The 22696-nt window shown below is 36.6% G+C and overlaps 1 protein-coding gene across 1 annotated transcript; it reads left to right on the top strand.

The window, feature by feature from the left end:
* The first annotated feature begins 1985 nt into the window (after nucleotides 1-1985).
* On the top strand, nucleotides 1986-16521 carry RBM11 (RNA binding motif protein 11). Its single transcript, XM_081066347.1, has 6 exons — nucleotides 1986-2168; nucleotides 5380-5542; nucleotides 7426-7498; nucleotides 8684-8780; nucleotides 10389-12859; nucleotides 13294-16521. The coding sequence occupies exons 1-5, from the start codon at nucleotides 2073-2075 to the stop codon at nucleotides 10674-10676; spliced, it is 717 nt and encodes a 238-aa protein (XP_080922473.1). The 5' UTR covers nucleotides 1986-2072; the 3' UTR covers nucleotides 10677-12859; nucleotides 13294-16521.
* Nucleotides 16522-22696: the final 6175 nt, after the last annotated feature.

The following is a 22696-nucleotide window of genomic DNA, read 5'->3' as shown; positions in this document are numbered from 1 at the left end:
AGCAGTGTCTGAGGAGCAGTTAAAGAGGAAATATGTTTGTTTTGATATTGTCCTGCCCACCGTCTGCGGGGTCTCAGCTCCCGCTCCCCACATAAGAATGCAGGACATGGTGAGGCCCAAAAGGAACACCCACGGAGTCATAGATAGGGAAGTCATACCACTATAGTCGCACTGGAGGCTGGATTGGAGACATAGGAAGCAGGAGCCACAAGATTCGCAACCTGCTGTCTGCTTTTCTGCCAACCGACCAACTCTCCTCGACTCTACTTGCTAACTGCTATCCGTTCTTCTAGCTCAGCCACCATCTACTTGCTAGCCCCCCATTTTCTGCTAGCGTAGCCATGGCAGTTATATGAGTGGCCAATGGCTCACTGGTTACAGCTGAAGGCCAACTAGCCACAGCTGATGGCCATCCAATCACAGTTGATGGCCATTTACTACCTGAGCCAGCACCTTTCCACGTGAGGCCTAGAGCCCGGAAACTGCACTCCTGGCTCTGTCCCCACAGATACGATTTATGAAGTAAAGGAATAAAACAATATCATTAGATCCAAACATAATAGGAACTTGCAAGTACACATTCATTTGATCAACGTGTATTTGTTATACACCTACAATGTGCTAATTTCCTTAACCTCCTTCTTACCCTACTACAATGTTAATGATAGAGGAAAGAAAGAATAGTGGAGACAGGATTTATAGACTCACGATACCAACTGAAGGTGACAGAAAGTCTGTCTCTCCCATTATCCTGTAGGCTTTGGGAAGGCAGATCTCTATACTTTTGTTGCACAGATTAAAGACAGTGTCTGGAACATAAGAAGCACTCAGAAAACACCTATTAAATTAAGTAATTGTATTAGTCCAATCCATTTCTTAAGAAACAGGACTTGAATTCCAAAACCTGAAATTACTTAAAGTCATAAAATGAACCAATGTCAGAGTTCAATTAGCAATCAGGGTTCCAAAGATGTGTCCCTTTTCATTAGGAAAAGATCGTTTCCTTGGGCCACCAACCAATTAAAAGCATGCCTCTTCAATTCAAAATGAATTATCACCACACCTAACTAAAGGCCAAATGCTGTCCTGATTACTGGATTGATATTTACACAATGATTTCATGGTTCTATGTAGACATGCTGTATCTTCAGAAAGAAAGCCAAATTAACAATTGGCAGTTGATTTATCAAAGTACTAAGTAAGTTTCCCCCCTTCTTTAAATTATCTTTATTGATTTTAGAATTTTTAAAAATCTTCCTCAACTAAGAATCAATTCTTCATCCCGGTACATAGTATTCAAAGTACAGTCCTAATACAAGGTACAAATATTGGCTCCTGCTACAAGCGCCCAGTAGCCATCCTCAAGCATTGTGGCTTCTGGCACAAAACTCGCACACTCTTTCTTTGACATAGGCTGTTTTCCTTGATATAGGCCTTTTTCTCAAGTTCAAATGCCTTCTAGAGTCCATCTAAAACCACTATGACCATTTTCAAAGATTTTTCCAGGAGGTGCTTCCTAGATGAATAAACTTTAATTCTAGTAATCTCCGGTATCCACATTCCGGCATGCATCATGCAGTCCTTCTTGCCAAAGAATTTTATGAAGAATGTAATTTGAAAATACGAATGATTCATTCATTTTTTTTCTCTTTGGAAACTACCCATTGGCCTGGGAGTTTCTGTAATTGAGTTAGTAGAACTTAAATGATCTCTAGAGACACACGCATTTTATTTAAAATGTTAGCTGAATAAATCCAGAATGAATCATGTCCTGGCCGGAGAAAGGGAAGATATTCCACAAGCAAGAGGGCAAAGCCTCTCTCGCACTCAGCTTTCCCTCTCACTCTCCCACGGCCCCGGCCAGATCCTGGGCGCGGTGGGCGGGTCCCGTGGGCCACGGCGCGGTGGGCGGGTCCCGGGAGGCGCCAGGAGGCGTGGCTCCGCAGCCTCGTTGGGCGCCGGGCGCACGCGCGCCCGTCGGCGGCCCCGCCCCCTCGCCCGGCGGCGCAGGACCGCGCAGGAGGCCGGGGTCCCGACACCTTCTCCTCGGTCCTCGGGCCACGACTGGAGGAATGTTCCCCGCTCAGGAGGAGGCCGACAGAACGGTGTTTGTGGGGAACTTAGAGGCCCGTGTGCGGGAGGAGATCCTTTACGAGCTGTTCCTTCAGGTACCGTCGGTGGGGAAGGGGCAGTGGAGGCGACGGGGCGCGCCCAGCCTGCAGCGCAGCCGGAGTGGCGGGGCCCCCCGGGACCATCCGGAGCCCGGCCCCCGGCCCGCGCGGTTACCCCGAGCTTTGCTTTGAAGATAGTGCCGCCTGGGCGCACCTGTCTCCGGGGGAGCTGCTGGGCAGTGACGTCGCCTACTGCGAGTCCCGTCCCTAGTGCGGAGCCCTGGGGTGGGCAGTGACGGGCCCCGCCCTGGTGACTGCCTCGCCGGAGCTGCCGGGGCCCGGGGGGTCTCCGTCGAAACGGAAAACAGCTGTGTCACCGTCCTCCTCCAGGTGACACATACCCTCACACCTTGCAGCCCGCGGAATGAGCCGGGTGGCTTTTTCAGTGTCTCCCTCTCTGTTACTTGCCCCCCCACCCCGTCCCGTTTGATGGCGCTGGTGTTTCTACTCCAGTAGGATCAAGGAGATTTGAGATGATTTGGGCATGACTTTGGTTTGGGCAAAGCATGACTTTGACCAATTAATTCTCTGCCCAGTCCCCCGATTTCCTCCTCGGCCGACTTTCCGGAAACTTTCCAGACCAGGTACCTCCAGGATGAACCCTCTTGTCTCCCGTAAACACCCATCTCCTGTACACACCTAGGTCTCGGTTGCTAAACAGATACCCTCGTGCAGCCGTCCATCTAACCATTTAATGGCCCATTGAATGGCAAATACTAAGTAAGGTGCTGGGCATACACATTTAAGAGCCGGACGTTAGTCTTTCTTAAATGGGAATTTTTAAATTAATTAGCACAGTTGAAGACGCTCTACAAAACAGACGATACGCAGTATAACAAAGTTGTTTCGAGTGTGAGTTCTGATGTCCGCAATGTACCTTTGGGCAAGCAAGTAAATATTTCAGTGCCTCAGTTTCCTCGAAGGTCAATGGGAGCAATAATGTCTACAATATGATGTGTGAAGATGAAATAAACGGATCCAGGTAAAACAGAACTGAGCCTGACGCTTGCTTACTGTTTGCTGCTGCAGCTGCTGCTGCTCCTAATAGTACTATTAATACTAACATGAAGAGAAATCAAAGAGGGACAGCCCCCTGTCAGAACAAGGGCAAGTTCCCAGACTGACAATAGCAAAGCTAAATTTCCAGAAGTGTGAGTAACAACCAGGAAAGGAGTTCTTTATGGAGTTTTGGAAAGGCCCTACCTTTGTCTCTGAACTAAGGCACCCCTCTGTTAAGTATAGATACAGACAATTTGATAGAGACAGTCCCTTCTGGTACCACAGTTTCCTGTCCTGGACATAAAATTTTTATTTGAAAAATATTGTTGAAATTAAGGTTTTTCTGCTTACCCTTCTAATAATTTGCCATCCTTTAAAACTTGTTCTTTTTAATCTGTTCAAATACTTGTATTTTCCTATAGTTATTTTTCCCCCAGTATCATTTGAAACTTGTTACTCTTTAAAAAAAAAAAAAAAGGGAAGAAAAAGCTTAATCGTTCTTTTTTTCCAGAAGGCATCTGTTGAGCCTCCAAAAACGCAGTGAAGGGTAGTTGGGGAGGATAAGGCACGAAGGCTCTCATACACATATTAGTTCTATTCAGTAGGGACTTCTCAGTTATGTGGATCTATAAGACCATATATCTACTATATTCTCATTTTTTGTGATTTCTACATAAACAAAATGTTCATCTCTTCTAACAGATCAGGTAATCAAGCATGTTTTTATTTTTGCCTAGGTCATATATTCTGGAAGAATTTGCTAAAATGAGGTATCTTTTAGCAAGGCTTCAACCCAACAAAACCCAGCAAATCTTGACAACGGCAACACTGTTTATGTGTTTTATGTATCCTGATTTAAAAAGACTATAAGCTGATATGATTGTTGCTACAAGCAAGTCTCTTACTGAATTTTATCTTTAAAAATACTTTGGCATATCTTTGAATTTGTAAAATTCAGAGAATATTTAACACATTCTGTCCATTTGTGGTTTCACATATTTAATATCAGGAGTGGAAAAATACTGATTAAAATTGGTTTTACTATACATTTATCCTAGTGTCTTTCAAATTTCTGATTATCCTTGGAAGTGAGAAAGTAAGGTTTAATATCTTTTTACTTTTAACTAACGAATACTGGAGTAGAGATTTCGAGGGGAAAAATAAATTCACTTTCAAATATGCTGAGTTTGAAGTACAGTGACATTGGAAGTCTCTAGGAGATTGTTCCATGAAAGAGGCATGCATGAGTAGGAAACATAGATTTGTTGGTGAAGTGGTCCTTGAAACCAGACAGGAGGATGAGCTAGTCCCTGAGAAAGCAACAAATGAAAAGAGAAAGACCAAATCCTAAAATACAACATCATTTTAAAGATGATAATTAATATTTTTCTTTAGATAAAAAGCAATTTCTTAATACTATATCCATTCCTACAGAGCAAAGCAATCAATCTTTAATGATTATACAAAGTCTGAGCCATTCATTATTAAACCTTAGCTGTTTATAAATCTCATGGTAAAGATACAAATATTTTCTTAGTTGTAATTAACACTATTTTTTTTTAATATTTGACTGCATTTTTACTCTGTATTGCTAATTATAAGTGTTATTATTGATGTAATCTGAATATTTTCAATATATGGTATTTTATTCCATTTTAATAAGACACCATAGAATAATATTCTCCAGTTGAATGTAGACCCTTTCTGATTTTTCACTATTATAAATAATGCACCTACTTAAAAGTGTTAAATATATTAAAGCATTTCTTGACCAAAAAAAAATCTGGCAGTGATTTAATATTACCAGTTTTTTTGGTCATAACCAACATTGGTTTTGTCATTTCAATTTATTTTTGAGTTATATACACTGTTATTACATAAGAGACACATAGCATTCTGATCTTAGATTTAAAAGCTCTCTAAGTTTTTTTTGTTAAGCCTAACAGAAGGGTAACAGAGATTTCATTTTAAAATTTGGACGTATTAGAATTGCGTATTCTTAACACCATGAATGGTTTATGATGAGAGAAAATATGAAGAAAGTGTGTTGAAGTGTAATATTTAGTGTTAGGAAAGTACATTATATTAGAACTACATAAAGATATTATTGCTAACAGATTTTTTAGGCTAAAGTTGAATATACTTGATTTATCCAACTGTAAAAAAAAATCTTTGATTTATGAGAAAATAATTTTTAAGTTTCTTATAGGCTGGGCCATTAACCAAAGTGACTATATGCAAAGACAAAGACGGAAAGCCGAAGTCTTTTGGATTTGTCTGCTTTAAACATCCAGAATCGGTGTCTTATGCTATATCTTTGCTGAATGGAATTCGTTTATATGGAAGACCAATTAATGTGCAGTATCGATTTGGTAGGTCCTATCTATTTATATGGAAGGTCCTATTTATATGGAAGACCAATTAATGTGCAGTATCGATTTGGTAGGTCCTATCAGTGATAAGTCTTCCAAGTGTGGTGGTGTTTTCAGAAGTGTAAGCATTTTGTTTTTTATATAGCATTAGACCAAAAAAGTGCCCCTATGCTGTCTGTTAAATTATCTCAGAGCACATGTCTAATTCATAATGGTATAATTATTTAGCATTGCCAGTTACATGGCCAAACCTATTGCATCTCTTCTGTATCAAAAATTTTAATGTTCTATGTTAGTATCAGCCAGCAAGTATCTATGATATTTGCTATTGGCTGTTATAAATGAAGCAAATATAAATGAACTGGGGACACAAAACTCTAGCTTTTATATAGCAAGGCTATTTGCTGATCTTGTCATTGCTAATGTATGGTATCAAATACCTACTATTTGGAAGACAGAGTGGGTGACTTAGTCCTACTCCTAGGGGAATCATGATATATATATATAATATATACATATATACCTTGTTTCCCTGAAAAATAAGACAGGGTCTTATACCGTATTTCTCCAAAAAATAAGACCTGGTCTTATGTTAATTTTTGCTCCAAAAGACACATTAGGGCATTTAGGGCATATTTTCAGGGGATGTCTTATTTTTTCATGTACCGCAATCTGCATTTATTCAAATACAGTCATGTCATCTTCTGGAACATCGTCATAACGTACTAAATGCGTTATAACAGACTAAATCTGTCTGGCCGACGATCTTAACTGGGGCTTATTTTTGGGGAAACATGGTATATATAATATATATCACATTTTATATATAATAAATATTATATACATGTTTTATATATATATATACATGTTGCTACATGTTGTATATACATATGCATATACATATATATACATAAAACATATATATATGTTGCTCTGGATCTAATCCCCTGTAAGAACAGCTGGCCAACAGCAGCTGCAAAGTGACCATAGTGGTGGAGGAAAACTTCCTGACATGAATGGCCTACTCCTGCACACACGTCAAGAACTGATCATCTTTGATTAGAGAACATTGTACTAATACTCTAGCACTGTCATGCTTAGAGAGACTAATAGAAGCAATGCTTATGCTTATGCTGCAGTGCTTGCAATGCTTATGTTGCCTCCCTCCCCTAAATAATTCAAGTTATTGATAGATCCCTTGTTTGTTTTTTATTCTTACTATACTAAAAACAAACAAGAATGACAAAACAATGCCTTGTTGCAAAGGAAAAGTGCTTCTCTTTGAGTTTGTTCTTTTTTTTTTAAATGTCTTCGCAAAGAACATTGGCTGTATAATGCTTTCAGATACTGTCCAGTTAACTCATACCGGTTAGTATCATGGGCCAGGACGGTATGTCCTGACACTTCCCTAGCCAACTGCATAGCATGCTCTGTAATCGTGCATTGTTTTTTTGTCAGTGCAGTTTAAAGAACCCATGCCCTATGCATGGAGGCAAATAACACTGAATATTTGCCGTTTTTAGTTCACAGGTATGTAGAACAAAATGTTGTTTATCTTATATGGTTCCATGTCAATATAATTGTTTTGTAGAGCCATTCCTTTGGACAATCTTGATTGTATTTTAGTCATTTATAATATGAACAATCTGTAAATATTACTTTGGAGGCCAAAGACATATTCATGTATCTTAAATGAGTTTAGAATTTTAATCAATATTACATTCTCTTGGATTTGGAGAATGTGGTTAAATGTTAGAACTCAAAAAAATTTTTTTGAGTTAATGTTATGGTTAAATGTTAGAACTCAAAATGGTTATGGTTAAATGTTAGAACTCAAAAAAATTGTACCATGAAGTAATCTGTTATTCTGTTTATTTTTAAAGGGAGTTCTCGCTCTTCTGAACCAGCTAACCAAAGTTTTGAGAGCTGTGTTAAGATAAATTCACACAGCTACAGGTAATTTAAATTTTTTTTTTTTTTCATGAAGGTAAAGAAAATAAACACACTCTTGTGCCAGGAAGAGTTTTTATACATTCTGGACAATTGTAAACCTTACCATTTAGACATAGGATAAAATTAAGGAATTATTTTTTTTCTAAAACCATGAAAAGTGACAGGAAATACTTTCATTTAAGTTCAGTCATATTATTTTCAGCAATAGGTGGGAGAGATTTGTATTTCTTGTGTTCTTTATAGTTTATTGTGTTTTTATAGATGTTAAATCATTTACACATCTAAGATCTCCTTGTGATGAATCGTAGAGATACTATCATTCAGCTTCTGTGGTACTACTCGCACCACTTATAAATGGGATCTCTGCCTCTTCATCTGACTGCTTCCTGTTGTTCTCCTGCCCTCCTCTTTATCTGCTTAGGTTAATTTCACCCTTCCCACAATACATTATCTGGACTAAGGCTTAGTAGTATTAGCTTTAAAATTGTGGAATACTATGGGGCAAGTAGACTAATGAAGACTAGCTGTAGAATCTAGCTAGTATTTATAACACTGGAATTTATTGAACATCCCCATAGAACAAAACATTACATTTTTTTAAATGAAATTTTAGGCCACTGCAGTTTTTAAATTAGGTATTCTTAATATGTAGAAGAAATCAGCAAATATGTGTTCATGTTAACATCAGCAGTCCATTTCGGAAAGAGTATAATTTATATAAACAGTATATAAATTATATAAAAAGATATCTTCAAAAATAAATTGAGGAACATGTCTACCTTTCTTTCACTTTTTATTTCTATAAAAGATTGAATGTCCCCTTGGTGATTGATAATGACTTGCTCTGCTGTCTTTGTATCTAAGTGTTTCTTTGTCTCATGTAACTATAACATTGCTTATCATTTTCCTATTAGAATGCCAAATGTGACTCTAAATATTGATATTTCAATATATAGTAATTAATAAGACTTAAGGTACTGCTGTGTCACTACATTATCAGTATAACAACTAACTAGTTGTGTGTGTTTAAAGTTAATTAATCGTAACTGAGCTCTCTTAGAGAAGCTTTTTTTTTTAATTACAAAGAGATGTCTTTTGTTTTTAAGCAAAAGGGACATTTTGGGGTAGGAATTTTAACTTTTTAATACGTTTTTTGTTTGTTTGTTTGTTTGTTTTATCTCTCCAAAGAAATGAAGAAGTCGTGGGCAGATCTTCCTTTCCCATGCAGTTCTTTCCAACTAATAATGCAGCTTTACCTCAAGAATACTTTTGCTTTCAGAGGACGGTAAGTTTGGTATGCTTTTGGTTCAATATACAATATGATACAAACAGTGAAGAATATGAAAACTGTATTAAACTTAATGATGCTCAAATCTAAACCTGAGATGAAGACAAAAGTTTCTCTGAGCCTTTCCACTCAGCTCTGCTCCCGTCATCTTAAATCCCGCACACATACCTCAGCAAACAGCTAGTGCTTCAACAACAAAGGGGTGGCTAGGAGTGATGATGCACTGTGACCCAAGTAAAGTTTGAGTAGAGAGTTATTTAAATAACTATTTTGAAATATATTTTTCAGAATTGAATAGTTTCATTCAGTGAAACATTTTTATATAATGTAAACATCAATCACAAATATACTGCTTTTGGACATGGATTTTTTTTTAAACTAAGGCAAAAAGTCTCTGTAGAAAGCTACATTATTCCTAAAGACTCTCAAAAATATGTTTCTGGCCTAGAAATCTTAATCATCCTCTTTATTATTAAAGAGGAACTTAGGAAATTGTTTTCTTACCGACTCCTCGTTTTATGCATAATAACATTGAGGTCCGGGAATATTAATCAACAAACCCAAGATTGTACATATTGTTAGTGACAGATGTGGGACTGGCACACAGTTATTTTGATTCACAGGGTGGGATTTGCAAACATCCAACATGCATGTGAGCTTTAGGTTTTTCAAATTGCCATTTTCACTTTTGTAAACATAAGGAAAATTGATAATTTAACTTTTGGAAAAAACTTTGTTACAGTGAGATATTAATAAACAACCAGTTCTCATCTGAAAATGTCAATATCATTCCAGCATTATTTATCTTTGATGAGAAATACATACTCACATTCACTCACTCTTACGTTATCTCTATTAATTTTTAATATACTTCCAATAGTTAGAAATTTGAGTTAAAAACTTTAAGAACAAAGACATTTCTCTCTGTCATAACTATTGACAATGATGCTATACAATACGATAGCTGTTAGCCACATGTGAGACTAAGAAACTGAGTTTTTAATTTTAGTTAATTTAAATTAAAACTTAAAATATTTAATTCAGTTATTAGAAAACTTTTACATATATTTGAAAGAACTTGTGTATGTGTATTTACTTTCTCAACTGAAAATTCTGTGCAATGTAAATTAAGATCAAGTATTTTCTATGAAAATATACCATCCAAATTGAGTTATGCTGTAAGTATAAAATGCACACCAGATTTTGAAGACTTAGTATGAAAAAAGAAAGTAAAATATCTCATTAGTAATTTTTATATTGGATAGATGTCGAAATGACAATATTTTGAGATAAATAAAATACATTATTTAATTGCACCTGTTTCTTTTTTATTGTTGTATTGTGGCTACTTAAAGATCTAAAACTACATATGTGGCTTGCATTATATTTCTGTAGGACAGCACTAATCTGAATTGCAGTAAAACTATATACTACCTTGAATCTGTATGTCAGCCATTTAAGGAAACTACCACGTCCCTGCTTTGAAAAGTTCCTGCCTTATACTAATGCATGATTTGGTTTGTTCATAGTTATTTGTATAATGCATGTAAGCTGTAAACTTTTGGGGCTTGTTTTCTGTACCTTTTCACTGTCTCTTTTTCATAGCAGTGGCATGCGTATAACCCAGCACTGCAGCTTCCTTACTGTGAGATGACAGCACCACTTCCTAATAGCACATCTGTGCCTGCCTCACTAAATCGTGTTCCAAATCTAGAGGCTGGACCCAGCTCCTATGAATGGACTCACCAACAACCACGTGACCCTGACCTTTATCAGATGAATAAACGAAAGAGGCAAAAACAAACCAGTGATAGTGATAGTAGTACAGAAAACAATAGAGGAAGTGAATATAGTCAAAAGTTCCAAAAGTGTAAGAAGAAGAAAAGATACTAGTATTACATTTAAATGAAATTTATCTATACTTGTCTTAATGCTCTTAAAAGAAAAAACATCTGTATGTACTAAATGACCAAGTTCACGGCTTTCTTGTCTTTTTTGAAATATATAATACTATAACATCTGATTTGCTATTGCATTTTTGTCTTGAATGACAGAAACTTAAAAATAATATACTACGTTTTGTATTTGTAATGGTATTGTTGACACATTGTTAACGAGAAATACATTTTGAGTTGTTACATTTTAGTACTGATGATGAAATTGCACTATACTGTCAAAAGTCACTTAGCACTTGTGGATAAGGCACGATGCTCTCCTCCAATGTCGCCTATATGGAGTGGTGGGTTTTTCTGAATGAAACTAGTGCGAATATTTAAGAGTTGTGTGCCATTTCCGACAGAGGGAAGAAGCAAGCTTTAGTTTCCTTTAACATTTTATGTTTTATGTCTAAATATGTTATTTCTGAGCCTTACGTCTCCTACAGGTTTATTTCATAAAAGGAGGATATATAATAGTGGTACCAAAGGAAAGATGATTTATACAATTGTATATAAATATGAATGTCTCTTTTCACTTATTAATTGTATTTCACAAAAACACTTGACTGTCAGAATTTATTATCCACCTTTTTTGCTAACTGGGTTGGAGACGGTATATGTGACATATTTAAGACTTGATAATGAAAAATAAATAGAATGGTATTTCATTACTGTATGATATTATAATAGTTAATATATACCATCAAATCAAGTTTCTTATTTCTGGCTCATTTATTTTTAGAAGATAGATTACGTATAAATTACTGGTTTATTTGAAAATATTTTGTTAACTTTGTAGCTCATCATAAACTAAAATTTGTAAAATGTATTTACTAAAGCTAATGAAAGAATCATGCAACTTCATTAGGAGTTACCCACCCAATTCAACAGGAAAAGCTATGCTTGGATATTTCTTTTACATATTGCATAGCACTTTATAGATCTTTATTACTTAAAATAATAAAGATGTTTTTAGCAAAATGAGTAACTGAATTTAACTTTTGGTTGTAAATATACAGTGCAGTCAAGTTTTAAATGTAATTATTAGAGTATTTCCATCTGATCATCATGAAAACTAAATTCGGCTTGGTGTAACTTGATCTATATATTTTCATGTTCGTAAATATTCAAATTAAAAAAGATGACATCTTTTTAAATTCAGTTTTGCAATTTAGAATTATGCCAAAGAAAAAATAAATTTCTGTGTAAATAGAAAGTAATATATAAACGCATTAACTTCACCTCAGTCTTTTCTTCAATTCTTATACCTTACAGTTTACCTTAGCCGTAAATTATTTCTATGTGATTGGCATTATAGGAAGTACATACATGAGAAGTGTCTCTTAGCAAGTAAGAGTGGCATATTTGTAAGAAAATTATCTTGAAATACTGTTACACAAACTAAAATCTTTGAACTGCAAGGAACTTGCAACTTTTTTCATCACAAGCAGAAATTCCCTCAATATCAACTTAGCAAGTCAACAAATTCAAACCAAACAGAAGGCAAATTTATCTATTACCCCAGTCTTTCATTGTTAAAAATATCAAATATAATCTACATTCCTGTACAATTTTAAATTACCAATTTTCCCAACACTGTTTTTGAGTTAAAATGTATTGGATTATTTACTTTAAAGGGTATTGTTCTTATAATTTTAATTCTCCACTCTCAAAAATCTATTTTTAAGTATGTAATGTACACATTCTACTTCAAATGCTAGAAGAAACTTGGAATTTGAGAACAAAGTGAGTTCATCTTTTCATTCTCATATTCACTAATTTATTTTTTTAGTGAGTTTCTGTAATGCATCAAGCAGTAGAAAAACGAGAAAAATTATTTAGAATTAAAGTTGGTCCAAATGATGAGTACAAAACACACCCTTGAAATCTTTAAGTGTTCATATTCTACCTTCATTTTCTATTTCCATACATCCTAGTAAAGCCAGTTACATCAGAATTAAGTCTGGCTCTCATTGATTTATTTCCCATTAAGAAAAGTGAATAGTCTGGGTTTGATTTTGGTTAAAATGAGCTAATATATAAATCTCTATACAAAGTATATTTTACTGGAAGAAGTTCAAAAAATACATATTTTTAACAATGAAAACTGCCTTTACACCTCAAGCCCAGGGAAGTTGAGTGAGTGTGGGGACAAAACCCCAAAAAACAGTTTCCAGGCTCTCGGCCTCACATAGAAAGGTGCTGGCTCGGGTAGTAAATGGCCATCAACTGTGATCAGATGCCAGCAGCTGTGGCTAGTTGGCCGTCAGCTGTAACCCGTAAGCCATTGGCCACTAATATAACTGCTGTGGCTACGCTAGCAGAGAAGGAATGGGGGCTAGCAAGAAGATGGTGGCTGGCAAGCTCGGACTGCTGTTAGGCAGATTATGTAGATCCTGCTTCCTGTGTCTCCAGCCCAGCCGCCAGCGAGAATATATTGGTTTGACTCCCCTACTTATGGCTCCATGGGTGTTCCTTTTTGGCCTTACCGTGTCCTGCGTTCTTGGGTGGGGAGTGGGAGCAGAGACCCTGCACGACAAATGGCGCAGCGAGCAGGGTCCCCTGCGTGACAGTGAGCATGTGAGCTCAGCTGTTCCAGTTTGTACTAAGCAATATTTTCTGAGGTTGTTAGTGATGTCATTCTGCCTGATCAGAATCTTCTACAAGGTCAAATGCCGCCTCAGTTGTGGACTAAGTAGTAAGTCTCTATTCCCAATCATGCCCAACCTGCATATTATTTTACGTGCATGCAAAAACTGTTATAGCAAGGAAGACAAGTGATTTATTATCTGGTTCCTGGTAAAATTTCCTTTTGAGCTTCCAACACTATCTTGTTATAATCGTCAACAGGTTTTATAAAGATTAAGAAACACGTGCTACTGGTATTTAATTAAGGAATGTAACCAGTATGTGAGGATACAAACTAACATATTTCCTGAGTTGTGAGCCTTGAGAAAGATTGAGCCAAACAAGCCTATATAATATCATTACCTGCAAGGAACCTGGGTCTAATAATAATTGGCTCAAATATTTGAACTTGTGCGGGGCGTCCTGCGGGGTCTCTGCTCCTGCTCCCCACATAGGAACGCAGGACATGGTGAAGCCAAAAGGGAACACCCACGGAGCCATAGGTAGGGGAGTCATACCACTATAGTCTCATAGGAGGCTGGATTCACATGACGTGCGACCGGCTGTCCGCTTTGCTGCCAACCGACTGACTGCCACTCCGCAGCGCAACCGCGGCAGTTATATGATAATTGGCTAACCAGCTACAGCTGATGGACAACTAACCACAGCCCACGGCCATCTACTACCCAAGCCAGCACCCCTCCACTTAAGGCTGAGCGCCTGGAATCTGCTCCCTGGGGCTTTGTCCCCACAACTTGTTTGGGGAACTTAATAAATGAAAACATACTTTAAATGGACAATGTTGATCAGTCTAAGACACGTATTTGAATCCTAATAATTAATGTATTTGCTTCTATTTCTATATGAGAAAAATAGTAATATGCTGAATAGGAAAGTAAGTCTCACCCCAGCTGCTTATCCCAACCTGACAGCATCCTCACCACCTCCAAGTTAATCATAAAGGAAACATTGCAGACTCTCCTGCATACTAATCAAAACCCTGGGAGTTATTCTAGACAATTCCCTTCGCTTCACTTCTAAGTGGTCATTAGTTGCTCCTTGTGACCTTGTTCAGGTTCTTCATTCCTGCTTGGGGTATTCATCAAGCAAATCCACAATGAATACCATTATTTTAAACACAGAAGTTGGTGCTGGGGTTGCGTCACTGAAAAAGGATGATCCCAACATTCAAGGAGCTCACGGTCTACTGGCACAGATGGACAGTTAGAAAGGTGATTTCAGGATAACGTTATAACAGAGACAACACACAGAGTGCAATGTGAATGCATGAGTCTTCTTTCCTCAAAATAAATCCTGGGAGGAGGCAGCCAATCACCTGAATACACCGGGAGAAAAAGGGTGGTGGGGGGGAATCTAGCAGTCCCAAAAGCTTTCTAAACTGACTGAACTGTTCTCACGTTTTCAACCCTGTTGTCCCCCCTCCTTGGAGGGGGTGGCTCCAAGTTAAGCTAGCATGAGTAAAATGGTTTGCCTTTTATCGGTATCACCCCATCCTGTTGAAGATACAGGGGCTTGGGTTACGGCAATAAATGAAAAAGATAAAAATCCCTGCTCTCATGGAACATTCTAGAAGAAAGAATAAATAAGATAAAATATAAAATGGGATGTTAATAACTGATGACTGCTAAGGAAAAAAAAATAGAGGGATATTTTTAGTAATTAAAAAGCCAAAGCAGGAGAGGAAATAAGCCACGTGGGTATCTGAGGAAAAAGCTCTCCAGACTGAGAAGAGCAGACGCAAAGGACCCATGGAAGAAGCAGGCTTAGAAGAAAGGAAAGGAAGCCAGCATGATGGATGAAGTTGACCAAGAGAAAGATGAGATCAGAAGATAATGGGGCTTTAGAGGCCATTGTAAGGATTGGACTTTTACTGGTGACGTTTTTGTGAATGGAAGTGAGGGTGTGACAGGGAAGAAATATTAAGACTACTGAAGTTACCCTAGCAATAGAAGTAGTAAGAAGTGGTCAGATTCTGGATAAATTTGAAAGGTAGGACTGACAATTCACTAAGCATTCCAATATTGGGTAAGAGAATGAATAGAGTCAACGACTCCAAGGTTTTTCGTCAGAGTAATTAGAAGAATGAAGTTATTTATTGATATGGGGAAAACTATGGAGGAGCATGTTTTAGAGGGAGATCAGGAGCAGAATTTTGGACGTCATTGTTTACATACTAGAAATCTAATAGGAGAGATCAAGAAGTTTGAACACATAAGTCTGGAGTCCAGGGGAGAGGTCTCGGTTGAAGTCTTAAACATTAGAATTATTGGCATATCAATAGTATTTCAAGCTTTAAGATGGCATTAGAGCACCTATTAGGAAGTGCAAGTAGATAGAAAGGAGATGAGGTCTAGGGACTGCCCTGAGTACTGCCAGTATTCTAGTGGATTGCTTTAGGGAGATTCAGCCCTCAGGGGAATGAGGAGGAACAGCAGGCGACGTAGAATGACAAGCTGAGTGTAGTCTGGGAATCCAGGTGAACAAAGTGTTTCCAGGAGGAAGTGACTAGCTTTGTCAAATGCTATTACTAGGTCAGGTAAGATGAGGACTCAGAATTGATTCTTGGATTTAGCAATGATCCTTTATATTAGACATTTTGAATACATGATTCTGGCAAAAGCCATGATCAGAGTAATTGCAAGTGAAAATAGAAAAAATAATTGAAAGACTGCAAGAAGAGAGAACTTATTCAAATGTCATGCTGTGAAAAGGGAGGGGAAAAATAGGACTATAACTCAAGCAAGATATGTAATTAAGAGAGATTTTTGTTGGGCTCGTTTGTTGATCTTCTTAAAGACCTAAAGAATGTCTAAAATTTTACTGTTGTCTCTTTCTCATTCTCCGTGGCTTAATACTTTTTTTTTTTTCGAAATCCTTACTCTAATCAGATTTTTGGAGGAAGAGGAGATAAAACTGGCATCAATATGTCAATATGTCAGGTTTAAAAGTTCTGTTTACCGATTTTCAAAATCCTCTTTATCTTAGAAAAATTCAATTTTTGTTATATATTTTAAAAATAATTTTCCAGTTTGTTTTTTTGTGTGTGTGTTTTTGTTCCAGAAGATTTAATTTTCATATAGTTAATATATTGTCAAATCTATCAGTCTTCTTTATGGATTTTGGAATTTTTATTATTTGTAGAAAAGCTGTTGAAAATCAAAAAATAAGAAAAAAAAAATCTATCAAGTTTTCTTTTAGAATTTTGCCAGATTCAATTTCATATATAAATCTTGGGTCATGGAGTACTTTATTAGGATATAAGGAAGTAAAATCTTTAGATTTTTGTACAGCATAAGCAATTTTGAGTTTATTTCTGAATGCCTGCAAGGTTTTCTTATACCAAACCAGCAATAGTGTTTCCTATATTATATAACCCTGTAGTGGATGCATTGTTGAGGAAAAGAATGAGTATTCTCACTGACAGATATTATTCCCCCCACCCACTGGAATAGGAGCTTGAAACAAATTAAGTTGAAGGAAGATGCCAGCCTCCTACACAGAATAAACAGTGCAGACAGCAAGAGGCTCAAATGAAGTCAATTCAATTTCCACCTGAGGTGACAAAGTAAATTTTATGAATTTGATTGCATTAAATTTGAATTCAGAAGTATAAGTGGTATTTTGAAACATCAGGAATGAGAAGCGTATTTCCCAGCAAAATGAATAGTTTAGAGGTAGGAAAATGAAAAGTCTAATTGGAATATGGCAAATAAAATTGAGTAAATTTAAAGAACTTAAGTAAAATACAGTTGATGGCATTCAGAAATTTAAAAGTTAACCAAAATTTAAGTCGGGGGAGTTTCAAGTAATATGACACACTCTAAAATAGCATAAGAAATTTGTCTCGTCATAAAAAAATTTAAGAAAATAAATGAGTGACTTTCTAAGGAAAGCAATTTGTCAGCTATTATGCAAGGAGCAGGATTTTCTGAAAATGACCCGCGTACCCACTATGACAAGAAGCTGGCTGAAATAAGGATTTCCTGCCACTACTTTCAACCAGAAGGGTTAAACTCAAGTTCAGTTGTCTGTGAGGTAAGTGGCTTCCCATTTCCTCCATCCCAAACAGGGAGTAAGGTAACTTCCCTTGTGCCCAATGTCTCCAAGTTCAGGGCAGCAGTGGCCCCTGTGATGGCACACAAACCCACAAGCACACAACTTCAGCTTCTCCAAGGGAATAATGAGAGCATGATAAACTGTGCCCTCCCTTGTCTTGCTGTAAGTTTCACCAATGAAGTCCATTCTTCAACACATCTATGGGATGGTGAGAAATTCATTCAGAGTCCTGTTAAAAGAATCATCTCTCCAGAGCCAAGACAAGCTCTCAACACACAAAATTAAGATGGAAGAAGAAACTCATCCAGTTTTTTTTTAGGTGACTCAGAGCAAAGTTTGGTCAAGCAGACAGCAATCCAGTGAGAAGCACAAACTCATTCGTCGATGAGGCCAGCTCAAACAAAAGACTTACAGGCTCTATGCCTGTGTTTTACCCTATGATTCTCATTTTTATGATAAACAACACTTTTAGATAGCACAATACAAAAACAATAACACAAAAATCAGTGACAAATGGACACAATGCTATCCCTGGGGAGGGATAATCCAAACCAAGAATCACAATGCCCAAAGAACTAGTTGTAACGAAAAAATTTTCTCCTGTACATCTAAATTATGGACATCCCTTTTCAAAAAATCAAGGAGAGGTTCTGACTGCCCTTGTTTGACCAAATGCTAAGCAGAGATCCAGGAATCTGACTGGTAAGAAAGCTTACCTTCTCTGGTAAGCTTGGTCAGAAGTCTCAAAATCTCCACAGTAAGTGAGGTGTCCTAACCACTTGATTGTCATCAAAACTCGGGAAGAAAAACTTTTCTTCTACTAAATTATGTCCAAGTGGTGAGGGCCTGTGAATTAATTGAAAACAGTTGACAGGATATATTAAAATTTTCCAGATAAACATTACCAATAGGATTGATTGGTTGATTGATTGATTGATTATAAGAAGTTGGCTTCTGTGATTACGGAGATTGACAAGTCCCAAGATCTGCAGTTGATAAGCTAGAAACCAATGACATAGCTCCAGTTCAACTCTGAAGGCCCAAGAACCAGAAGAGCCAATGCACAGTTCCAGTCTGAAAGCCACAAAAAAAACCATTTGCCAGCTTGAAAGCAACGCTATGCAGCAACAAGTCAGCCTTTTGCTGGATTCAAGCCTTCAACAGATTGGATGACACCTACCCACACTGGGAAGGGCAATCTGCTTTACCCAATCAATCACTTTAAATATTCAAAAACAACCTCACAGAAATACCCAGAATCATGTTTGACAAAATATCTGGGCACTCTGTGACTCAGTCAGTTAATACATACAATGAACCATCACACAGGAGAGAAGTCTAACTCACATGCACGTGAGAGCACTCTGTAAAGAGTGGCTCCTCAAATTGCCAGGGATAATGGCTGATATATCAACTTAACAAAAGGGGGTGTGGGAGGTTAAGGCTTCAATGAGAAAGTATGGAAGGCTCTATTGGGCTCGTTTACACAATATTTCATTCAGGTGCTGATGGGTAGTCTCCTTCCTGGCTGCTAGCTCCCCCAAAGGGTGATTTGTGGCAGCTGAACTCTAACATCCCAGTGCTGAGGATTAGTCTGTGCTCAAACAGGAAAATCCTTCCAAGGGGGTGTATGGCTCTGCTAAAGTCATTAAAGGGAAGTTTAAATAAGGTTTCTTTCTGAAGCTGCTGTTTATTCCAATATTTTCAGTTTAAAATAATCCTTACACTGTTCTGGTGGGCTGCTCATCCCTTTAATAGCAAGTATACTTGCCTGTTTATGTAGGGAAGCTGATACTACATTTTGAAGGAAAAAAAATATCCCTTTTAGGTGGTGAAAATTCAGTAACCCTTACACTGTATTTAATATGAGCTAAGGCATTTTTTGGTTCAAGTAACATATGCCTCAGTATGCATATCTAGAAGTGTATCATTCTTTTTTTTTTTAAGTGTTCAAATGTCTGTATAATACTTTAGTCTGAAAAAAAATGGGATTTTTCTTTAGCAAGAGATTCTTAAATTAGTAATTATATTGCTTTAAAATTCAATTAAAATCTCCTGAAACTAAAACATCATCTCTACGTAGTAGCAAATCTCAGGGGAGAATCGGACTAAGTAAATGTTGTGTTTAGAAAATAATAAACCCCAAAGCCTTAGCCTGTGGTTGCATGTGAAAATGGGAGAGAGGCAGTTACAAGCCATTACTCTGATGAAAATCTCAGGTCTGTCTGTCTCAGAAACTGGTACCACCTCCACCTTCTACCCACAGATTATCCAGCTGCCCACACAGCAGCTTCTTCCATCCTTGTCCCCCACGAAAGTAGTACTAAGGCAATCATTCTGATCCACTCTACCCCAGAAGTAATTGGGAACCTTATGAAAGAATTATGTAGGACACCATAATGTACTTTTCTGAAGAACACTGAAGATAAATTCACTGATCTGCTTCAAAGAACTAATTTTTTAAGCAATGGTAAAAAAAAAATAAATAGAACATTAATCAAACTATGTTGTTTATTGCTGGAGATGTTCTTTACTTGATTTGGGGAGTAGGAATGCATGAATGCATGCATGAATGAATGAATGAATGAATGAAAGAGGGACTGGAGCTGTAAACAGTTAATAATCATAACTATTATTTATTCAGGCTACCACATGCCAAACATTAGTCCTGAGAAAAGCACCCTACGAATGAGGAAGCTGAGTTCAGTTGTCCAAAAATACTCATCTTTCTTCAGCAGAGTAAAGCTAGAATATAAGTCTCATGGGACCTGTTCCAGTGCTCTAAATATACTACCACACTGTTGCTACACTGAGGCCTCGACCCTCGTGACTTTATTTAATTCTGATCACCTTCCAAAGGCTCCGCCTCCTAATACCATCACACTGAAGGATAGGGTTTCAACATATGAATTTTAGGGGAAACTATCATCCAGTCCTTGACCATATGAGAGATAGCTCATTTTCCAACAACTTTACCCTCATTTTGATATTTAATTTCTTTTATAATGCCAATCACTAATCTAATAAGCCAAGTATATTATTTTGTTGTCTAAATATATATATATATATATATATATATATATATATATATATATATATATATATACATATATATATATTATAAATGAAATTTGGTGAGGAAAAGGGTGATCCTTTTGTATCGATTGATCATTTTTTTGGTCTACGTGAATTAAGTTCTTTGTCCACTTTTTTCTATTGTGGGATCATATTTTTTAAAATTATTTGTAAGAGGTCCTTATATGAAAGGAATATTAACCATTGGCATTTATAATTGTTTCAAATATACTTTCCCTACTTATCATTTCCTTTCAATTTTGTTTAGGTATCTTTGAGCTGGACAATTTAGTTTGTACTCAAGTCTAGCATTTTCTCATTTGTGATAGATACATTGGAGTACATTTTCAGGAAAGCTTTTCCATTATTAAATTATGTGACTATTGCCAGCTTTTTGTGTGGCATTTTATTAATATTTCATATTTAGCATTTAAGTGTACAATCTACCTAGAATTAATGTTATTGTGTGGTATAAGTTAAAGATTAAACTTTATTTCTTCTCCAAATGTTTAGTTTAAATGACTCCTCCATCATATAATAAATTCTTAGTTGTTTTTGTTTCTGTACCTTTCATTCTATTTCATTGACCTCTCTGTCTTTTCAACAGTACTACATTGTTTTAATTACTCTAGCTTCAGAATATAAGGTACTATGTCCAAACACTTTGGCATATCCATAAAACATTTAAATCAATAAAATTTTATTTCAATTAGGTTTGTTTTTCTGTTTGTTTTGTTTTATTGATGTAAAATAGTTTAAATTCAGGAACTACTTACCAATAATTCAATAAGAAACCTGGCAAAATAATCACCTTGAAGGGTTAATTTTGCTTTGGATTCTTTTTCCCTATTTTCTAAATTAAGCTAAAATGTCTACAAATTATTTTAAGTCCTGGAAATTTATTTCAAAAATACATATGAAAATGCTGCCCTCTTGTGTCAATGTAATTTACACTTTTTATCAATCATACCAATTTTAAATAGTCCCTATTTAGGAAGAAGAGGATAAAATAGTATCAATATTTTTGAACATTTATGCGAATGTATCATTAGAAATAAATAAGAAAAAATGAACAATCTAATATCGCTCTTTTTCTCTTCTCTTTTCTCTTTTTTCTTCTTTCATCTTTGTTCAATTGACCTCTCTTGTAACATGAAAACATTTTTTTTCTACAAATTCCTTTCCAGTTATAAAAATCTGTCAATCCTATTTCCAGCGATATTGTCACAGAATACTTAAAAAGGACTAAACATCCCATAGTATTTGAACATTTATTTTTATGTTAGAGAAGTGTTTCCCCGTGGCGAGTCCTCCATTGGCATGCACCCCTAGCATCCAGAAACCAGGAAGAGGCTATTCTGGAATTAATATAACATTACCTCCAGCTCAAGAGCAGGAAACATTAATATTATTAGAGAGAGGTCAAGCTGATATACGAGGTCTGACAATTAAGTTCGCAAACTTTCCACCTTGTGCTTGCATGGTGGATGTCTGCGAACTTAATTGTTCTACCTCATAGTTATTACAGGTAGACATGCATATATCAACTATGTCTTAAATGAACATGTATATAAAAGTTCTGTATTTCAAAAGTAGAGGAGAGATTGTATTTAGCGGCCTGTGATAGTGTTACCTGTTCTCTGTAGGCTGGTAAGTACATGGACACCAGAAACATCAACAGCAGCTTCAGCTGCGAAATCTGTGGAGAAAGTTTTTTTCCAGCTGAAACAAATGTGAAAGCAGGACGGTTTTGTAGGTCTCAGCAATTCTCTGAGAAAATGTAGAAGCAACAAGGATAAAAATACCTTCCCACATGTAGAGCTCACGTTACTTAATAAAGCTCCCCTTCAACTCAGCAAGGAAGGTCCAGGAAATGAAAATGAAGAGGATTTTCCAGATTGCAAAGAAAGGCTTCCAGTTTTGCAAATGTCCACTTTTTGTAAGACATTGGCCATGTTTCAATTGCTATTCTTGGAAAAAGAAGAGAACATGTCTAGGTGTGTTTTCCCAGAAATATGGTAAATACCTGTACTAAAATAATCCTCCTACCAGGAGACATCCCTAAATAAGTTAACAATTTATGTATCTATATAATGAGAATTTATTGCCTGGTGTTAAAAGAGTAGCACTAGCATTCTGTCAGAACTGAAACCAGTATATTCTACCTATCTTTCTATCTACCCATCTTCACTCATT

This window comes from Rhinolophus hipposideros (genome assembly GCF_964194185.1).
Source record: "Rhinolophus hipposideros genome assembly, chromosome: 2".
In the NCBI taxonomy this organism is placed as follows: domain Eukaryota; kingdom Metazoa; phylum Chordata; class Mammalia; order Chiroptera; family Rhinolophidae; genus Rhinolophus; species Rhinolophus hipposideros.
The sequence above is the reverse complement of the archived record's forward strand: the minus strand, read 5'-3'. Positions and strand labels throughout refer to the sequence as shown.